The sequence below is a fragment of the Amphibalanus amphitrite genome, unplaced genomic scaffold (genome assembly GCF_019059575.1).
Source record: "Amphibalanus amphitrite isolate SeventyFive unplaced genomic scaffold, NRLGWU_Aamphi_draft 000286F_arrow, whole genome shotgun sequence".
Classification (NCBI taxonomy): Eukaryota; Metazoa; Arthropoda; class Thecostraca; order Balanomorpha; family Balanidae; genus Amphibalanus; species Amphibalanus amphitrite.
The window spans coordinates 370135-388015 of record NW_024881781.1 but is presented as its reverse complement, the minus strand read 5'-3'; the positions used below and the strand labels follow the sequence as shown (position 1 = coordinate 388015).

General features: G+C 47.9%; 3 protein-coding genes across 5 annotated transcripts in view; 2 read left to right on the top strand and 1 right to left on the bottom strand.

Moving 5' to 3' along the window:
* The first annotated feature begins 2 nt into the window (after positions 1–2).
* On the top strand, positions 3–11205 carry LOC122387411 (separin-like). Of its 2 annotated transcripts, none has more exons than XM_043377581.1 (9): positions 3–410; positions 4727–4901; positions 5355–5487; positions 6084–6232; positions 6592–6863; positions 7363–7991; positions 8408–8575; positions 9019–9101; positions 9445–11205. In XM_043377581.1, the coding sequence occupies exons 2-9, from the start codon at positions 4751–4753 to the stop codon at positions 10149–10151; spliced, it is 2292 nt and encodes a 763-aa protein (XP_043233516.1). In that variant the 5' UTR covers positions 3–410; positions 4727–4750; the 3' UTR covers positions 10152–11205. The 2 variants fall into 2 exon arrangements, with proteins under 2 accessions (XP_043233516.1, XP_043233515.1); XM_043377580.1 differs by having other exon boundaries at positions 270–493.
* LOC122387413 (general transcription factor IIE subunit 2-like) lies at positions 10378–17588 on the bottom strand. Of its 2 annotated transcripts, none has more exons than XM_043377583.1 (6): positions 17565–17588; positions 12990–13066; positions 12638–12736; positions 12156–12318; positions 11599–11799; positions 10378–11058 (listed from the first exon to the last, which is right to left on the bottom strand). In XM_043377583.1, exons 2-6 carry the CDS (start codon positions 13049–13051, stop codon positions 10744–10746), a joined length of 840 nt encoding a protein of 279 aa, XP_043233518.1. In that variant the 5' UTR covers positions 13052–13066; positions 17565–17588; the 3' UTR covers positions 10378–10743. The 2 variants fall into 2 exon arrangements, with proteins under 2 accessions (XP_043233518.1, XP_043233519.1); XM_043377584.1 differs by lacking the exon at positions 17565–17588 and adding an exon at positions 16290–16461.
* LOC122387412 (serine/threonine-protein kinase NLK-like) overlaps positions 16750–17881 on the top strand; it is a 44624-nt gene continuing 43492 nt past the window's right edge. The window contains exon 1 of the mRNA XM_043377582.1: positions 16750–17131. The gene's annotated coding sequence lies outside the window, so the exon portion shown is untranslated. The remainder of the gene's footprint in view (positions 17132–17881) is intronic.

The following is a 17881-nucleotide window of genomic DNA, read 5'->3' as shown; positions in this document are numbered from 1 at the left end:
GTGTTCTTTAGCGTCTACGCACAGGACGAATCCGAGCCATATTTTTCTATTTGATGAATTTTGAGCAGATTATTGTACATGAATAGGTATAGTTATTTAAAAATTACCATTATGTGCATCTTAAAACAATTTTATTCGTATTGGAAGACTATTTTATAAGAATCCAAACGACATTTGACAGCTTGCACAAGTCAAACACATGATCCACTTCAGTAGAACACAGTTAAACAAATAGGGTCGCAAACGGCGCAAATATCAAATTTTACGAATGCTTGAAAGTGGCTTGAAAGAAATCAAATTATTGTAATGTGCTGCGTCTCTGATCTTTTCAGCTTGTTTGATAACTTTTGTAAATGTATTTTTGATTTGAAGATGCCGATTGAATGATGCTTTTAACAAATTTGAACTTTGTAAGTGTCTGATTTTCAAATTTTCACTTCAAAGCACTAAGCAGTGTATTGCATTCAGTTCGTGTTGATTTGGAAATTATTCGGTAAATATTTACTTTAGGTCCGCAATATTATTTTAACAAGAATTATCCATCATTTACAAGTTGCAGCAGACAAAGAATGTAAAGTAGCTTTTCCATGACACTCAAAGTGTTAAAAGATTAAAATGAGTAATGTTGTTGGGAGCTGCAAAGAAAGCTAATTATAAAGGATGCTTTGAACAAGATATTTTCAGTGCAGAGGCTCTTGGCTGGTGCGCTATGATGCAGATTTACTGCAGTGTGTTGTGGGTTTTGCGAGTGCTGTGAGCCTTAGCCTGAATCTGAATGTGCTGGTTAATTATTGCACATGAAAGCAAGTCCTCCCTGTGGCCTAGTGGATAAGGCGTCCGTCTCCTAACTCGGTGGCAGCGAGTTCGCGGCCGGGAAGCTCCACGTCGTTTGACCCGCGTTCCTATCTTAAGCCAGCTGGCAACTGGCGAGAGAGGGCCACGCTAGACCTGGGAGGACCGTGCCGCCATCTACCTGCGGCACGTTAAACTTTCCATCCAAATTATCACCGGTGAACCGGGCGCGGGCAAAGTGGGGTGGTGGGTCCGTGGTGTCATTTGCAACAAGCACTGCTTAACGGGACACCCGGGCCCATAACCACCCATTCATCCATTCGGACAAAATTTCTTTAAAAAAAAGATGTGAGAGGAATGATCTGGATTCTGGACAGCCAGTAAAGAAACAACTAGCCCTTTATCTCAGTATTTTGTATTGCAAGTACCTATATATTTTAAGATAAGGTATGCAGTAAATTTGTAGGTGTTGTTTGGTGTGGGCTCAGGGCTGGTACTAGAGATTTGATCGACAAGCTGGATATTTTGTAAACTACAGTTGCCATGCTTTGAAACTGGAGAGATGGGAAAACATTGATTGAAAATTGATTTAATTTAAGTGCATTTAATTTTGAAAATTAATAGTTATTTCAAAAGCAGCACAACAGTAAGGCATTTTAACATTATATCCCATTCTCAGCTGGAGAAATTTAAGAGCTTTACACACTCAGACTCAAGTCAATTTATGGCTAATTTCTGTTTGCTACCTTTTGAATTCATGAACTGGTTGGTAAACACTTTTATTTTTGATTATCTAGGTATTTTAAAACAATTTTTATTTTTACTTTGGACATGCAACAGGTACACATCGCATCTTGCTTGTGAATCAAAATGTTTTTGGAAAATATGGATGCCACATTTGGTTTGTGCCAGTTGTTCTTTTGTATGACATGTTATGTGCTGCATTGTTTTCTCTTATCATTGAAAAATAGCCAGTTACTAGCCACCCCCAATCCCAAAATCAGCTTCTCTATGTTAACCCGAGCCGCGACTTCCGCGCCGGGCCGGGGCGGGGGTCTGAAGACCCCCGTCTAACTCGGCTCCTGGGCAACGTAGCGACATGTGGTAAGCGGCATTCGAAAGGGCGTCAAAAATTGTGATGGAAACACTGCGGTCATTTTTAAGGTCAGGTCAAAGGTCAGGTCGTCAGAGGTAATCAAAGGTCAAATTAAGTCCATCTCAACAATTTTGGAAACTGACAAGGCTAACTCGGGAATCAATAGAGCTACAGCGCCGCGGAAAAGCGCATTCGGTAGCCCTTATACACACTTTTCTGGGCAATGTTCTCAGATTTGACCTCAGGTCAACGGTTTAGCCTCCAGAAGAGCAAAAACTAAAAATAGGTAGCAGTTTTTATGAAAAGGGGCTTTCAGTAATAACTTTTGACCCAAGAGAGACACGACATTTATTTTGCCAGCATCGTGTTCCCCTCGTCGTGACGCGTCGAATGAACTATAAGTTGACCTTGAAGGGTCATTTGGAAAATTTGACCTCAGGTCAAGGTCATGACCTGTCGGGAAAGGGTCATGTTGCATATCAGTCGATTCGTATCGTCTAAATGAACACATCTGAGGTGTTTTCATTGCTCTAGCCATATACCACTATATATCGCCTCATATAGTGGTATAGTGGTCTATGCTCTAGCATGTCTCCATCAAAAGTTATTGTCAAAAAAACGCTGGGGATCTTTCATGACGTGTTATGACTTCAGGGACATAAGGTCTAAGGAGAGGTCACATGTGCTACTATTTTTGATTCAGCTTGTCAATTTTACCTGGAACTCGATGTTAGAGAGTGTTTGGAATGGCGTTCGTCCAAAAGAGACTCTTTTCAATTTTCTCCCATTGACTTATAATGGAGAGGTCGCAAAATTGACCTGACCTTAGGTCACCGATAACTAAATTCCGAGATATAGATTTCGTGCATACATACTGTAACTGTTATCAATCGCTGAAAGTTTCGAGGCGATCGTTCAGTCGGTATAGTTATGACCATCGTCATAGCTCAAAAGTTAGAAATCGCCAAAAAAAGTTTGAATCCTCGAGGATTCAAACTTTTTTTCTGAGGTGAGGTCACTTGACGTGACCTGGTGACCTGATCATGACAGCCCTGGGTCTGAACTTTTTACAACATGTGTGAAAAAGATGCATGAACAGGTGTGCCAAAAACGGTGGCGCTCAGCGCCGCCGTTTTTGAGGTATCTGCGAAAAACCGCAGGGGGAGGAGTGTTCACACACACACACACACACACACACACACACACACACACACACACACACACACACACACACACACACACACACACACACACACACACACACACACACACACACACACACACACACACACACACACACACACACACACACACACACACACACACACACACACACACACACACACACACACACACACACACACACACACACACACACCACACACACACACACACACACACACACACACACACACACACACACACACACACACACACACACACACACACACACACACACACACACACACACACACACACACACACACACACACACACACACACACACACACACACACACACACACACACACACACACACACACACACACACACACACACACACACACACACACACACACACACACACACACACACACACACACACACACACACACACACACACACACACACACACACACACACACACACACACACACACACACACACACACACACACACACACACACACACACACACACACACACACACACACACACACACACACACACACACACACACACACACACACACACACACACACACACACACACACACACACACACACACACACACACACACACACACCACACACACACACACACACACACACACACACACACACACACACACACACACACACACACACCACACACACACACACACACACACACACACACACACACACACACACACACACACACACACACACACACACACACACACACACACACACACACACACACACACACACACACACACACACACACACACACACACACACACACACACACACACACACACACACACACACACACACACACACACACACACACACACACACACACACACACACACACACACACACACACACACACACACACCACACACACACACACACACACACACACACACACACACACACACACACACACACACACACACACACACACACACACACACACACACACACACACACACACACACACACACACACACACACACACACACACACACACACACACACACACACACACACACACACACACACACACACACACACACACACACACACACACACACACACACACACACACACACACACACACACACACACACACACACACACACACACACACACACACACACACACCACACACACACACACACACACACACACACACACACACACACACACACACACACACACACACACACACACACACACACACACACACACACACACACACACACACACACACACACACACACACACACACACACACACACACACACACACACACACACACACACACACACACACACACACACACACACACCCCGGCCCTGCGCGGGTTAAAAAGAAATACCTACATGCCTATTAACATTGCTGAGCTGCTGTCACTCATATTCAGTTTTAAATATTTTACAGGCATCTTTCTCCATTTAATTTACCCAGTTTGCGTCTTGCCTTTTTATATCTATTTTATTGCAAGTGCAACTTTTATGGCTGATGGGCATACAATTAGAAGTGTTGAATCCAGAGTATACAAGTGTGCTCTCATTTGTTCCTTTGCATGTGATCTACTCAAATAACTTGGGTTCATTTCTTTGTTGACAGCGTCGAGTCTGAGTCACAGTTGCCATGGAGACGCTGCTGCGCGGCGCGAGCGGTCTGCGCCTGGATGACAGCGTGTCCACCGTCTCAGACCTGCTGGACACAGAGCCGTCTGCCGAGGCTCTGCCGGCGCTGCTGGAGGGGGCTGAGCGACTCTGCTGCGGCTTCTCGCATAACAGTGAGTGTGTGGGAGTGTCGTATAACAGTGAGCTTATGGGACGGCTATGTCAAAAGTGATTGTGCATAGCCGATCGAGCAACAAGAGGACGGTACATATTTGTGAGTGTATCCGACCGTTGCACAATAGTAGTATCATGCGGGGATATCGCGTGGGTACTCCTCAGACCTCAGCTGCATCGCTTACTCTCTTTTGAGTTTTGCGTGTCACGAAGGATGGATGACCCATGCAGTGCCGTCTGTTTCGACTGCGCTTGCGACAGTACCTGTCACAGCTGCCTGTACCACTGCACCTAGATGTCCCCAGATCTGGTGATCCAGTGCGCCCTACAGCCACCTCCCCCTGCCCTGTCTGTACCGCTCTGTCTACTACTACCTCCAGGTCTGGTGATTCAGCATGCCCTTCAGTACCTGTCCCCCGCCCTGTCTGTACCAATGTGTCTACTATCTCTAGGTCTGGTGATTCAGCGCGCCCTTCAATACCTGTCGGCCGAGCAGCCGCTGGAGGCGCTGCACTACCTCGCGGAGAGCCACTCCACCACCCTGCGACAGTACATGATCATGAAGAGCTCCTGCCGACTGGTACAGTAAGTGACAAACGCGCGGACTGGAGGGTGGATCTTTCGCTACTCGGAGCTTGGCAGAATTACTCGTCGTTCGTTCTGCTTGCTTGATTTAACATGTTGGTACGGAACCTGTTCGTACAGTGTATAGGAGTTGCGATATGTTGTTGATGATCGCTGCAGTCACGTCCTCCTGAAATCTAAGGTCGGGCTCGGAGTCTCGCGGACGGCAAAGATTCTAGTGCTACATCGAACGGCATTTTGGGCCCAGACGGCGAAGAATCTTACCCCGCGTTCGATGTCTTTCGGACGACGAAGATTCTACGTCGTCCGGTCAATCCCGTTCAAGGTCAGAGGGGCTCGGCTGCAGCTATGGAATGTGATTGGCCGGACGGCGTAGAATCTTCGTCGTCCAAGAGACATCGAACGCGGGGTTAGTGGCCTTGCTTAGAATTTTCGTCGCCAGGCCCAAAACGCCGTTCGATGTCGCAGGGACGGCGAAAATTCTACGTGACGTCACGGAGAATCTCTGCCGTTCGCGAGACCGCGAATCCGGCTTAAAAGTTGCCATCTGCCCTGACCTGCCATTTGCCCTGACCTGACGTTTCCGTCGTTGCTAGGTCGCAGGTCAAGTCTGGCGATCGGGTGTCAGGCTGGCCGGCCGGCACGCAGGAGGCGCTCCTCGACTCCCGGCGCCGGCAGCTGCAGTACAAATCGGTCCCGGAACGACGACAGGAGATGGTTGACCTCATCAATCTTGTGCCACCCGGTAGGTATAGGACTGGGGCCCTGGCGCTGGCAGGCTGCAGAGGGGTGACGTTTGACGCTTGGTTGACTGCATGGGCTGATTAAGCGTCTGCCCCGAAAACCCCTACAGAACAATAATTAGAGAGTTTGACATGCGCACCGCGGATGTTTTGTCATTGAATTAGGGTGTGAATGATATAGCATGGTGTTCTAACTACATTCGCGCTGGTCCTTCGTGCGCTTTTAAACATTATGTCCCGTCCTTTCACCCTCTTAGCTGACTCTCCCCTCCCCTCCCCTCTGTGTAGACTATACATAGAGGATCCAAATGACAGCGGTGCCACAGTCGGCTGACCCGTCTCTCCCCTCTTCTGTGTACAGACTGGACGGTGATCCAACTCACAGCGGTACCGCGGGCTCGCAGTCGGCTGACCCGTCACGACACACCCGAGCTGGTGGTGTCCCGGTTCCAGGGCGGAGACCCCGACTCGGTGCTGCTGACGCGCGTGCCGGCGCCCGCCTCCGACCACTGCTGCTCGTTCCTCTCGCAGTTTGAGGCGATGTTAGCCGACAACGGTTCGATTCAGCGCAGTCTCTCCAATGACCGGCACAAGTACTGGGCAGAGCGCGGCCTGCTCGACGAGAGGATGAAGGTAAGCTCTGTCGTTGTGAGAGGACGCCAAACGCATAGAGATATTATATACATCTTATATTATATGTATACAAGATCTCTATGGCCAAAACGAAGAGGTTGCAGCTGAATTCAAGTGTATTGAAAGTTTAATATTAATGCATTAATTGAGGCATGACTTAGAATTTTATTGATTTCCAAATTTATTATATCGACAGACTGTTGTAATTGCCAACAACGATACTGAAAGATGAATGACCTTCAGGTCTGGAACCCGTAGAACTATCCACGGCTCTGCAGCTGGATCTATGGAAAAGTGTCAATCATATTTTGAGAACAGTCTTTTGGTCACAAATTTCCAATGCGTATCGTCAATGCTGGCGCCGGATTGTTAACTTCTATCGGTGGTGCTAGGCCACTACTCATTACGTCGCATTGACTTTAACCTCTGTTAGGCCTACATCAGACTGTTGTTGCTATCACTGCTGATTCCACGCCGCCCCGTCTGCCGTGTTCCCCAGTCGATCGTCCGGAGTATGGAGGTAGCCTGGCTGGGCCGACACGCCTACCTGTTGGCCGGCTGTCTGCTGCGTCCGCAGCACCGGCGCGCCGTCGCCGAGACGGTGGCCGCTCTGCCGGCCTCTCTGAGCGGCGAGCAGCGCGCGCGGCTGGCTCTGCTGGCGGCCCGTCTCCCGGAGACCGCTGGTGACCTGGCGGACGGCGTGGCGGCGGCGCTAGGCCCGTCGGCGCCTTCTGAGCTCCGGCGAACCGTCACTGAGACGCTGGCGGAGCGGCGCGATGATCTGGAGGACGCGTCGGCGGGGGCGCGCCGCGGTCAGGTGCTGCTCGTGCTGGACCGCGAGGTGCAGCGCTACCCGTGGGAGACGGTGGCCGGCCTGGCGCTGGGACCCGCCTGTCGCCTCCCGTCGCTGGCTATCCTCGGTCTGTGTCTGACCAGCCGCAACCAGCGGCCCGCGCCCCTGCCGGCCGCCGCTGGCGCCACCTACATCCTGAACCCGGCCGGCGACCTGGTGAACACGGAGCAGCGCATGGGACCGTTCCTGGAGCAGCGCGGCTGGAACGGTATCGTCGGACGGCCGCCCACGCTCAAAGAGTTCTCTGCGGCGCTCACCGAGGGACAGGTCATGGCGTAAGTGACGGGCGTCGATAGTCGATACCAACCCAGTCCTGCTCCTGAAACCCGGACGCGTATTCGCCAAGGACATAGGCGCATATGGGCATTGGGTAGCCGGCAGGGAGGGCCTACGTAGAGGTATGTTAGTTTACGTATATGCGTAGTGCGTACGTATAGATACTGTGTCCACGGCAGCGACAGAGCCTCCCAACCTTTGAGTTTCGACTGAACTGTACTGTACTCGCAGGCCCGACTGCTGATTGAACTGTACTGGGCGCGCAGGCCCAACTGCTTCTGTCAGGCAGCGGCCGCTGTTACTCCCTTCCGATTGCTGACTTTGGACTGTTGTACTATTATCGCAGATACTGCGGCCACGGCAGCCGGCAGCCGGTACCTGCCGACTCACTAAATGGTACCTACTATTCTCGCAGGTACTGCGGCCACGGCAGCGGCAGCCAGTACCTGCCGACGGAGAAGCTGCGCGCGCTGCACTGTAACGCCGTGGCGCTGCTGTTCGGCTGCAGCAGCGGTCAGCTGGTGCAGCCCGGGCCGACGGCCGACCCGCACGGCTCGGTGCTAGCCTACCTGATGGCCAACTGGTGAGACATCTGGGTGGAATGTAAGGTAGACAAAGATGGCGGGCGAATACGCACTACACAGGAGTTGAAATGGAATGGACCACGAAAACTGTGTTTGTGGGACGAGGGCGATCCTGGTATCTGTGTAACCTGGTAACTGTGTTAGTTCTCTGTGGCAGTATGACAGTTACCGCGATCTTTGTTAACCTGTGGACTGCTGTGGTATGTAGTCGTACGTCTGAGTTACTGCGACCCTCGGAGCTACCTGTGGTAATTATTGGGACAGTATATTTGTCAGCTATCGTAGTCCCTAGTGACTTGTGGTCGGTCACAGTGTTTCTGACAGTTACTCTTCGCATATGTTCCACAGTCCGGCGCTTCTCGGTGTGTCTCACAGTGTCCCTCTTTACCCACAGTCCGGCGATTCTCAGTGTGTCTCACACAGTGTCCCTCTTTACCCACAGCCCAGCGATTCTGGGTAACCTGTGGCCGGTGACAGATAACATGCTGGACACGTACTCCAAGGCCGTCATTGAACAGTGGACAGGTGAGGACTGTTGCGGTATCTAACCGAGTGTCAAAGGACTGTCTGTCGTGAGCGTCGGCCGGTCAATGCTCAATGAGATCGCTAGATAAAAATTTTGGATGGGGAGAGAAGTGCACCAGATGTTTACAAAACGCTTAAAAGAAAGTTTTACAAGAATGTGGGTAGTGGATTTTCTTTTCTGTTGTGTCGAGTACGGCAGTGGTAGTTTGAAGGGTTGTTCTTTCTGCGTTTTGATCGTACTGTTCGACAATTTTTCGTTGGTCTGAGCCTTTTATGTAGTGTATACTCAAAGGGTGTCTGACGCGTTTATCCTGACCACTGACACCGGCCTCCCCTTTTACAGACGGGCCCAGTGGCCGCAGTCTGCCGGAGGCGGTGTCGGCAGCGCGCAGCTCAGTCACCTCCTGGTTCATGGCGGCAGCGCCGGTCGTGTACGGCCTGCCCGTCACTGCCGACCACATCCGACCTCGCCAGCCCGAGACCCCCTGTCCAGCCGCACAGAAAGCGGGCGACACCTCCCGGCTGGATGCTGCTGGTGACCGGTCCAAACTGGACGCCAGTGTCAACAAGTCCAAGCTAAATGCTACCATGGAACGGTCGAAGGTGGGGCGGGGAGAGGACCGGCTCGGACTAGATGCCACCGCTGACAGCTCGAAACTGAACGCTCTCACCGACCGAACCAACATGACGGGAGTGCTGGACGGCTCGCGTGTCGGCCTGCTGGAGGCGCTGGACAGAGATGATAGGGCGACAGAGAAGTCGCGTGCCGACACGACGCGGGATAGTGTTAGCACGGAGCCTCCCCTGGATCGCACCCAGTCGGAGAAGGCGTCACAAAAGGATCCTGCGGAGAGCAAGAAGACCGCGGCGCGGGGCCCGACGCGGATACCCACCAAGGTGGGGTCTGGCACCGCTAGGAGCGCGGCCGGCACGGGGCGACCGCGCAGCGCCGGACGGGGTGGAAGGAGAGCGGCAGCGACGGCAGAGGTGGCTGGCGCTGCCGAGACCAAAACGACGGCCCGACCGCAGCGCGCCAGCCGCAGAATATGAATCAGCTCGTAGGCAGGCTCTGTCGCCTCGACGCGGCGGGATGATGAATGACAGTACTCTTGTGTGAACCTGCTCATCGTGATTTTTAAGTGACGCATCCGCTGCGTTGCGCTCCGTGGTGTATCCCCGTTTTAGCGCGATGTAGTGACTGTTACATTTCGACTATGCATCGCAGACGTTAGCCACCGAGTGCAGTTTTAATTCATGTTATAGTAAACGGCACATCGAGTATAGTCGAGTGTATTTGTAATGGTGTTCATAGCTTAGCCGTTTACGATACACGATTCACGATGGCGCAAGCACCCCAAAGACTTACAGGCGCAAAGATTCACAGTACGATCCGTCGATTCACGCGGTCCTTATTCTAGCGGATCCCGCACGCAGTGTTTACGGTTTGTGTCTGCTTGTAATGCGTATCGTATACGCTCAGTTTGCAGTACTTAAGTCCTAAACGTTAGTATCGGACGGGGCGAACCTGCTCGTGCCCCGCTCCGATGACATTTCACAGCGCGTCAATAACTTAGGACCCTCCTGACTCCACTACCCTCACCCAGCGGAAGCCTGCCCTCAAAACCCCCTACCCATCCACTTATTAACCCTCATCATAGGTCTCCAGCACATCCTTCAGATGGTCATTGTCCTTCGGCGCCTTGTTCTTCCGCTTTCCTCCGCGAGACTTGCGCTTGGGCGGCACCAGCTTCTTCAGGCCGTGGTCATGCATCGCCTGGAGACCCTGGCGCTCCAGGTACTCCTCGATCTTCTCGTCATCGACGCCGCGGACAGGCACGCTGCGCCACAGCTTGGCGAGCTCCTCGTCCACCTGGAAGCGGGCCGTGCGGTCGTTGTAGAAGATGACCTTCTTCTTGTCCTGCGGCCGGACGATGTAGGTGATGTCGTTGGCTATTTGCTGAAAATGGAGAAGGGAAAAGATCAGTCGCTGGCCGGGGATACTTGTATTATACATGGGTTTTTGTAGCGGTGTTACAACCCATACGGCGGTGGAATTGTTTCAGACCAAATCGACGCACGTACAAAATACATATATCACGATGAAGCGAGATTTGTGTAAAACACGGCCATTTTTTTAGGTAAAAGTGATGAATAATGGATAATTGGCACTGTAAATGACAGCTCATTTAGTAGCATAGCCTTCAAAAGTGCATTGCAGAGATGGTCGACGTTCACAAAAATATGGAAGTTGAACAGAATAAGAAAGCTACCCATATTCAAGCTTCAAATTCGTCCATATGCTTTCAACTGGCACCTGAATCGTGCATTATCCATATTCATGGAAGCTCCAGTATTTCCTTAAAATGTTAAGTTCAAACTGGAGCCTTATAAGTATCCACCTCTTCCGATCTCCGTCCCTGATCGCTCCGACGCCGCAGACCTTAACTCATCTACGCCTGTCGATACGCCACACACAGACCCCTCATCTCGTCCGTACCTTCATGATGCGGTCGCAGTTGGGCAGGCTCTCCTGCACGTCCTCTAGCAGCAGGCCGCCGTAGCCCTTGAGGTCGTGCTTCCGCAGTAGCTTCAGCATCGTCTTGCGGTCTCGCAGATCGTACGGCGGCTTGAACTGGTACTTGCCCTCCGGCGTCACCATGATCTTCGGGTTGCTAGGCAACGCCTCTGTCTGTAGCCACTGTGGACGATAGGCAGTGCATTTCGTCAATATGTAGACACATTACCTGTGGGAAGGGATCACACCAGGAAGAACGCAATATTATCGACACCGTCTGAATTAAAGCTACGCTGGTCAGTCAACAAACACAAAATTATCCGTAAAAATAAGGAGGTAAAAATAGTAGAAGTCATACCAATGAATCACCATGTCAGATAAATCAGGTAACAAACTTGTAAAGCATATCGCCGCTCGACCGTTTGTGAATTACAATGAGGTTGACTGGAACGCTATGATGCCACTCATACGACGCACGTTAACGCCTTATTCCACGACTTCCACTTCTCCCCACGCCCCTTCCACTATTCGGCTCTCACCTGTTTGACTTTGGAGCCGGCGTCCAGCTGATTGGTCTCATCCAGGATCTCCTCCAGGGTGAGCGGGTACAAGTTACCCTCCTGATGGCGCTTGCGCATGTGTTTGACGATTTTGGCCAGCACGCCGAAACGGTACTGAGAGCTGCCCGATACCATTTTCAGGCTGAAAAGCGGAGAGGCGGGTGGTGAGTGTGCCGTGCTGGGTGAGAGAAGCACCACGACTGGAGAACGAGTGACATCACTGCCGACTAACTAGCTGGAAGGACCGATCGCTCGCGGGCGAGATCGACGGAACGGTCCGAAATAAAAGGTGGGTTTTGCAAACATATTGCGAAATGAGCTTACACTTATAATAAAATGCTCTTGAAGTTAACGATGTAAATACGCTACAAGGTAAGCCAATCGAGTTGATAAAATGATTCTCTGTAAGTGCTAGTACACTTTTGGTATTTCTAAATCCAGGTCAGACATGATTAGCTTACCTGTGAATGTCACCAGGGGTCGGTCCAGTTTTAGCCTTCTTCTTTGGAGGCTCGCTGACACTGGGTTTTGAAGGTGCCTTCTTTGGTTTGGTTTCCACCCTGGAAGCACACAACATATGCAATTCTTACTACCTGACACATATTGGCATAAGTATCCCACAAAATTGCATGGACAAATGGAAATACACTAGATATTTCTTAAATGAGCTGGTAGTGCCAATGATTTGCAACAATACAATATCAAAGATTCAATAATGAACATTGAAAAGCAGCATCATTATTGTAGGCATGTGATTGTGAAAAAAAAAAACATTCAATCGGTTGCACTCAGAGTCCTCCAGTTTAAACTTACACAGGGGTGGCCATTGCCTTCTTTCGGAAGGCATCTCTCTCCTTCAGTAGTGATGGATCCATAATGGTTATGTATTCCTGAAAAAGAGCACATATGTTGGACTTAATTTACATGCAATGCATAGGATGACTGATGATGATGAAATGCTAGGATGATCCCCAAACAGTGTCCCAAAATTTGTCAGTTTGGGTGGAACAAGACATCCAAATGAAAATAATTTTCCACTCCCACCCCACCTCCAACTTTCAAGAGCAATTTACCACTCATGAGAGAGCATCTGCTTGCATAATCGCATCCTATTTTACCATTGTACAGAAAAGTGTGCAATCTTTCCTTCTTCTGTTCTTTATTTTTTTTTTGGGGGAGGGGGGCTAATCTTATCAAGAATATACCATCCTCTTCCCTTTTTTGGAGAGGAATTTTCCCCTCTAACACCCAAGCATTAATATAATTTTGTGACACTGTCCCCAAAAGAGTTCCAGAATTACCCAAGGACTTGCTGCCACTAAGATCAACATAGAGCTACATGCCTTCTTATGGGATAAAGTAAATAAGAATTACATTTAAATACTACCCAAATTGTCAGAGATGTACCCATAATTTTTGGGTATCATAAACTGAATCATGAAATAGGTACTCTCCCAGCAAAAAGGACACATATTCATATCCCAATAATGATCTATCAAGCATGGACAAAATAAAAGTAGAAAATAATATGCAAATCAGGAATGACTAGAAAAAATGTCTTATAATTGAGATTCTGACACAGCAGTGTGCCAGCACAATCACCATATGGCACACAGTACACAAACAAAGCACTTTCACTTTCAACATGATTCCCAGTACAATAACAACATTATTTACTTGTCGACAATCTGAGCAAAAACAAATGAGATACCTATGGTCTCCTTTGGCATCAGGCGTGCTTTATAAATTGCCAGGACTGTACAGATATAAGTTTAAAGTTGGCAAGCAGTTAGCTCATGCAGACACCAAGCAAAAAAAAAAACAGTCATATTGAATACCTTGGTCCCTACAAGATAATAATTGGAATAGACTGACGTGGCCAGACAGCGTAACCAATTACTGACGTTACCAGACAACTACCAATTCTGAATTCATTGGCGCAAATCTTCGTCCAATATACTTTTATGCAAGGCCAGTAGGCGGAACTATGGTCATGAGTACCCATATATAGGAACGTTCCCATTTTTGGGAACGGAGTTCCCAAATATGGGAACGGGCGTTCCCATTAATGGGAACGGAAGGTAATTTTTCGGCCGTTCGCCCACTAAAACTCATTAGTGCATCACGTCTCAAAAAAGTGCACGCTAATTTAAGTATCTACTAAGTCTCTATAAAATTATCTTTAATCTGACCGTTGCACAAGGAAATTGACCGTCGAATGATATTTTTAATGATTTTTTGAAATGACGGAATGGTGAAAACATGGGTTATACTACATTTAACTTGCAATTTTAAGGAAAATGAAGCGTTTTTTACATTTTGAGGTCAAGTATAATAATTTTCGCCTGGTTATGAAGTTTCATACTAGCGACACCAGATGCTGACATATGCAAGCGAACACGCGGACAGTCCGGGGGTGATATTGGTGACATTTGGTGTCGGGGCGCACGACCGCATGGAACGTCAGTGATTTTACCGAACTACTGTTGTAAACTCAGTTTCAGTGGTTTAAAATTATTCAGCTGTATTATATCATCCCAGATAGACATATTTTATTTGGATGCTAGCTGTTTAGAGTTGTTTTATAAGGAGCGTCATGAGCTTGGTTTTTGTCTTCCGTGTTTCTAAGCGTGATCGTTTTGGGGGAATTTCTCTTATATAGGTCGCTCTGTGTGACTTATTTATAATTTTTATGCTGATTTCGATCATTCCTCGTGCCCATCCTACCAGGCCTTTTGCCACTTACACTCATTAAGAAAGGAAAAAACTAGATTTTCATTGGAACTAGGTGTTTTGAGGGTGTAACATATTCAGCGTTCCCATTTTTGGATACTTCCTTGTGCTCGTCAACTATCGGTGATAAACAGACAGGTGCTTGACATGTCTCCACCCTCGGCGCGGACGGTGGATATAGGTATGGAAGACCTTGTTGAACATCGCTGAGCGTTGTGAATTACGTAATCCTGCAGAGGGGGGCGTGCCCGCTGCGAGATCGACGGGAATAAAAGCGCAGAAGACCGGGCGAAACATGCGACGGTCTTGCCGGAAAGGTCATCTGATGATTGTTGCGTTAACAATAATTTGCGGCGTTGGACGTGATGCTTGTTAATGAAAAGAGCCCCTGAAAGGCGTCGGTGAAATCGTTCCCAATTTTGGGTACGCCGTTCCCATAATAAGGAACGCTTGCAGCGCCAGTGTACGAGAGCGTTCCCAAATTTGGGCTCGCGGCCCGGATGATGGACTGCTTTAGAAATAGGGGAACGATTTGAAACTACGATGGGCCTTACAATATCAAACTCTTTCCCAACAATATTGCGACAAATATCAGGTGGTTCACGATCGTTTTATATTTTTTGGACGTCATTTAACGGTTCTTTTTCTTGTTTTAAATAATGCCTACATGGCGTTCCCATATTTGGGTTTATCGTTCCCAAACATGGGAACGAAAATGCGTTCCCGAAAATGGGTACGCTTGACCATAGTTCCGCCTACTGATATAGGTATGGAAGACCTTGTTGAACATCGCTGAGCGTTGTGAATTACGTAATCCTGCAGAGGGGGGCGTGCCCGCTGCGAGATCGACGGGAATAAAAGCGCAGAAGACCGGGCGAAACATGCGACGGTCTTGCCGGAAAGGTCATCTGATGATTGTTGCGTTAACAATAATTTGCGGCGTTGGACGTGATGCTTGTTAATGAAAAGAGCCCCTGAAAGGCGTCGGTGAAATCGTTCCCAATTTTGGGTACGCCGTTCCCATAATAAGGAACGCTTGCAGCGCCAGTGTACGAGAGCGTTCCCAAATTTGGGCTCGCGGCCCGGATGATGGACTGCTTTAGAAATAGGGGAACGATTTGAAACTACGATGGGCCTTACAATATCAAACTCTTTCCCAACAATATTGAGACAAATATCAGGCGGTTCACGATCGTTTTATATTTTTTGGACGTCATTTAACGGTTCTTTTTCTTGTTTTAAATAATGCCTACATGGCGTTCCCATATTTGGGTTTATCGTTCCCAAACATGGGAACGAAAATGCGTTCCCGAAAATGGGTACGCTTGACCATAGTTCCGCCTACTGATAAAAGAAAGCTTTAACCTTTCCCATACATACTTTTCACAACTGAAGAATTCAAATATATGACAAATATGAAGACGCTCTGTGAAAGACTTCCCCCGAAGCACAAATGAAAAATAACTCTCCCGACGTTCCTACAGTGAATTAGCGAACGACAGACAAAATGCACAAATATCACTGAACTCTATAATGACAAATATTCATTTACAATGAATTGTCTCTTTTGCGCCACTTTTCCTTATTTATGTTCAAAAGCAGATGTCAGTCTGTGCTGCTTTGTTGTTGTTGCATTTGTTTTGCATTATTTAAACAGTTTATGAAATATGCTGCATAATTTTGATTTCAAAATATATTGGTGCCTTACAAACTAAAAATTTAAGTTACAAATTCGACAAAATATTTACAAAAGTATGTAGGATATCAAACTATTCTGTTGACGACAGATTATTCAGAACATGTTTCCTGAAAGGCTCGTTTATTTGCTCACTGCGCATGCGCAAAAGCAAGGTCTTGTAATGCGAAGATTTCCGCGTCCGCTTCACACGCACTCCCCTCTGCGCGGCGACAGCTGCGCCCGATCGTCTCTCTGAGAAACGGGCGACGCTGGTTAGGGGGTGAGTCGGGTCGACTTTCACGAGGAACGCGTCGAGAGGCACTAGGGTTATCGTTCGTCGAGCAGTGAGGTGCGGATTAGTCGCGTGCGCGAGGCTAAGTGCTCCGGAGGTGTGTCGTGTGTCTCAACCTGTGCTCCGCGTTGCGTTGTGAAAGTTCTCTCTGAGAATAAGTGAAATCTTGTTCTCTAGTGTTTCTGAATTTCAATTATCAAGCAGCAAAGCTAGAAGAAATTTGGAACCGCTCAAGCTCTAGCCAGCAAGCAGGTCAGTACGAATGCTCTCCATGTTGAGATCCAATGTCGATTCCGGAATGTGTTGATGTGGCAGTGGGTAATTGGGCTGTGACTTCAATTTTTCAGTCCTCATCATGCTTAAATGCATTAGTAATTTTTATTTAATCATTTCAGCATTTTTTTCCTTTTTACAAGCATACTATTTCTATCCTGAAGTGCTAACCTGAACCTGAACTGAACCCTTCTTGACGTGGCACCTTGAGCTGTTCTGTGCTATTCATTTCAATTTTGATAGGCTATGGCCATTGTTTTCTCTTTAGGAATAATGTTATATTTTTTCATTGCCTATTACATTTTCAATAACTTTCAAAAGTGCTGTAAGCCAGTTGAGATGTTTAAACTCCTTGAAAATAGCTTTTCAGCTTGTTGGAAACCTATTCTATTCTTGCATAATCTGTACCTACCTGCTACACCTTTGTCAGCATGCTCTCTGAGTGATAGAAATGTGATTCAGTGATGGTCTTCTGCTGGTTATCAATTTAGTCTTGCTCGATTTTTTTCCTTTCTAGCCATAAATGATATTTTGAATTAGACTTGATAGAAAACTTGCACCCTTGCCACTCTCCAGCTCTTACAAGAGTTGGAACTTGGATTTGATGCAGACTATGTACAATTTCTTCATACTTCATAGTCCCATCATTAGCTATTCAATTCAGCTATATTGTTTATGTTATATTTTTATTTTGTGTGAATGCTCACTTCTAATGATTTTTAGAATCTA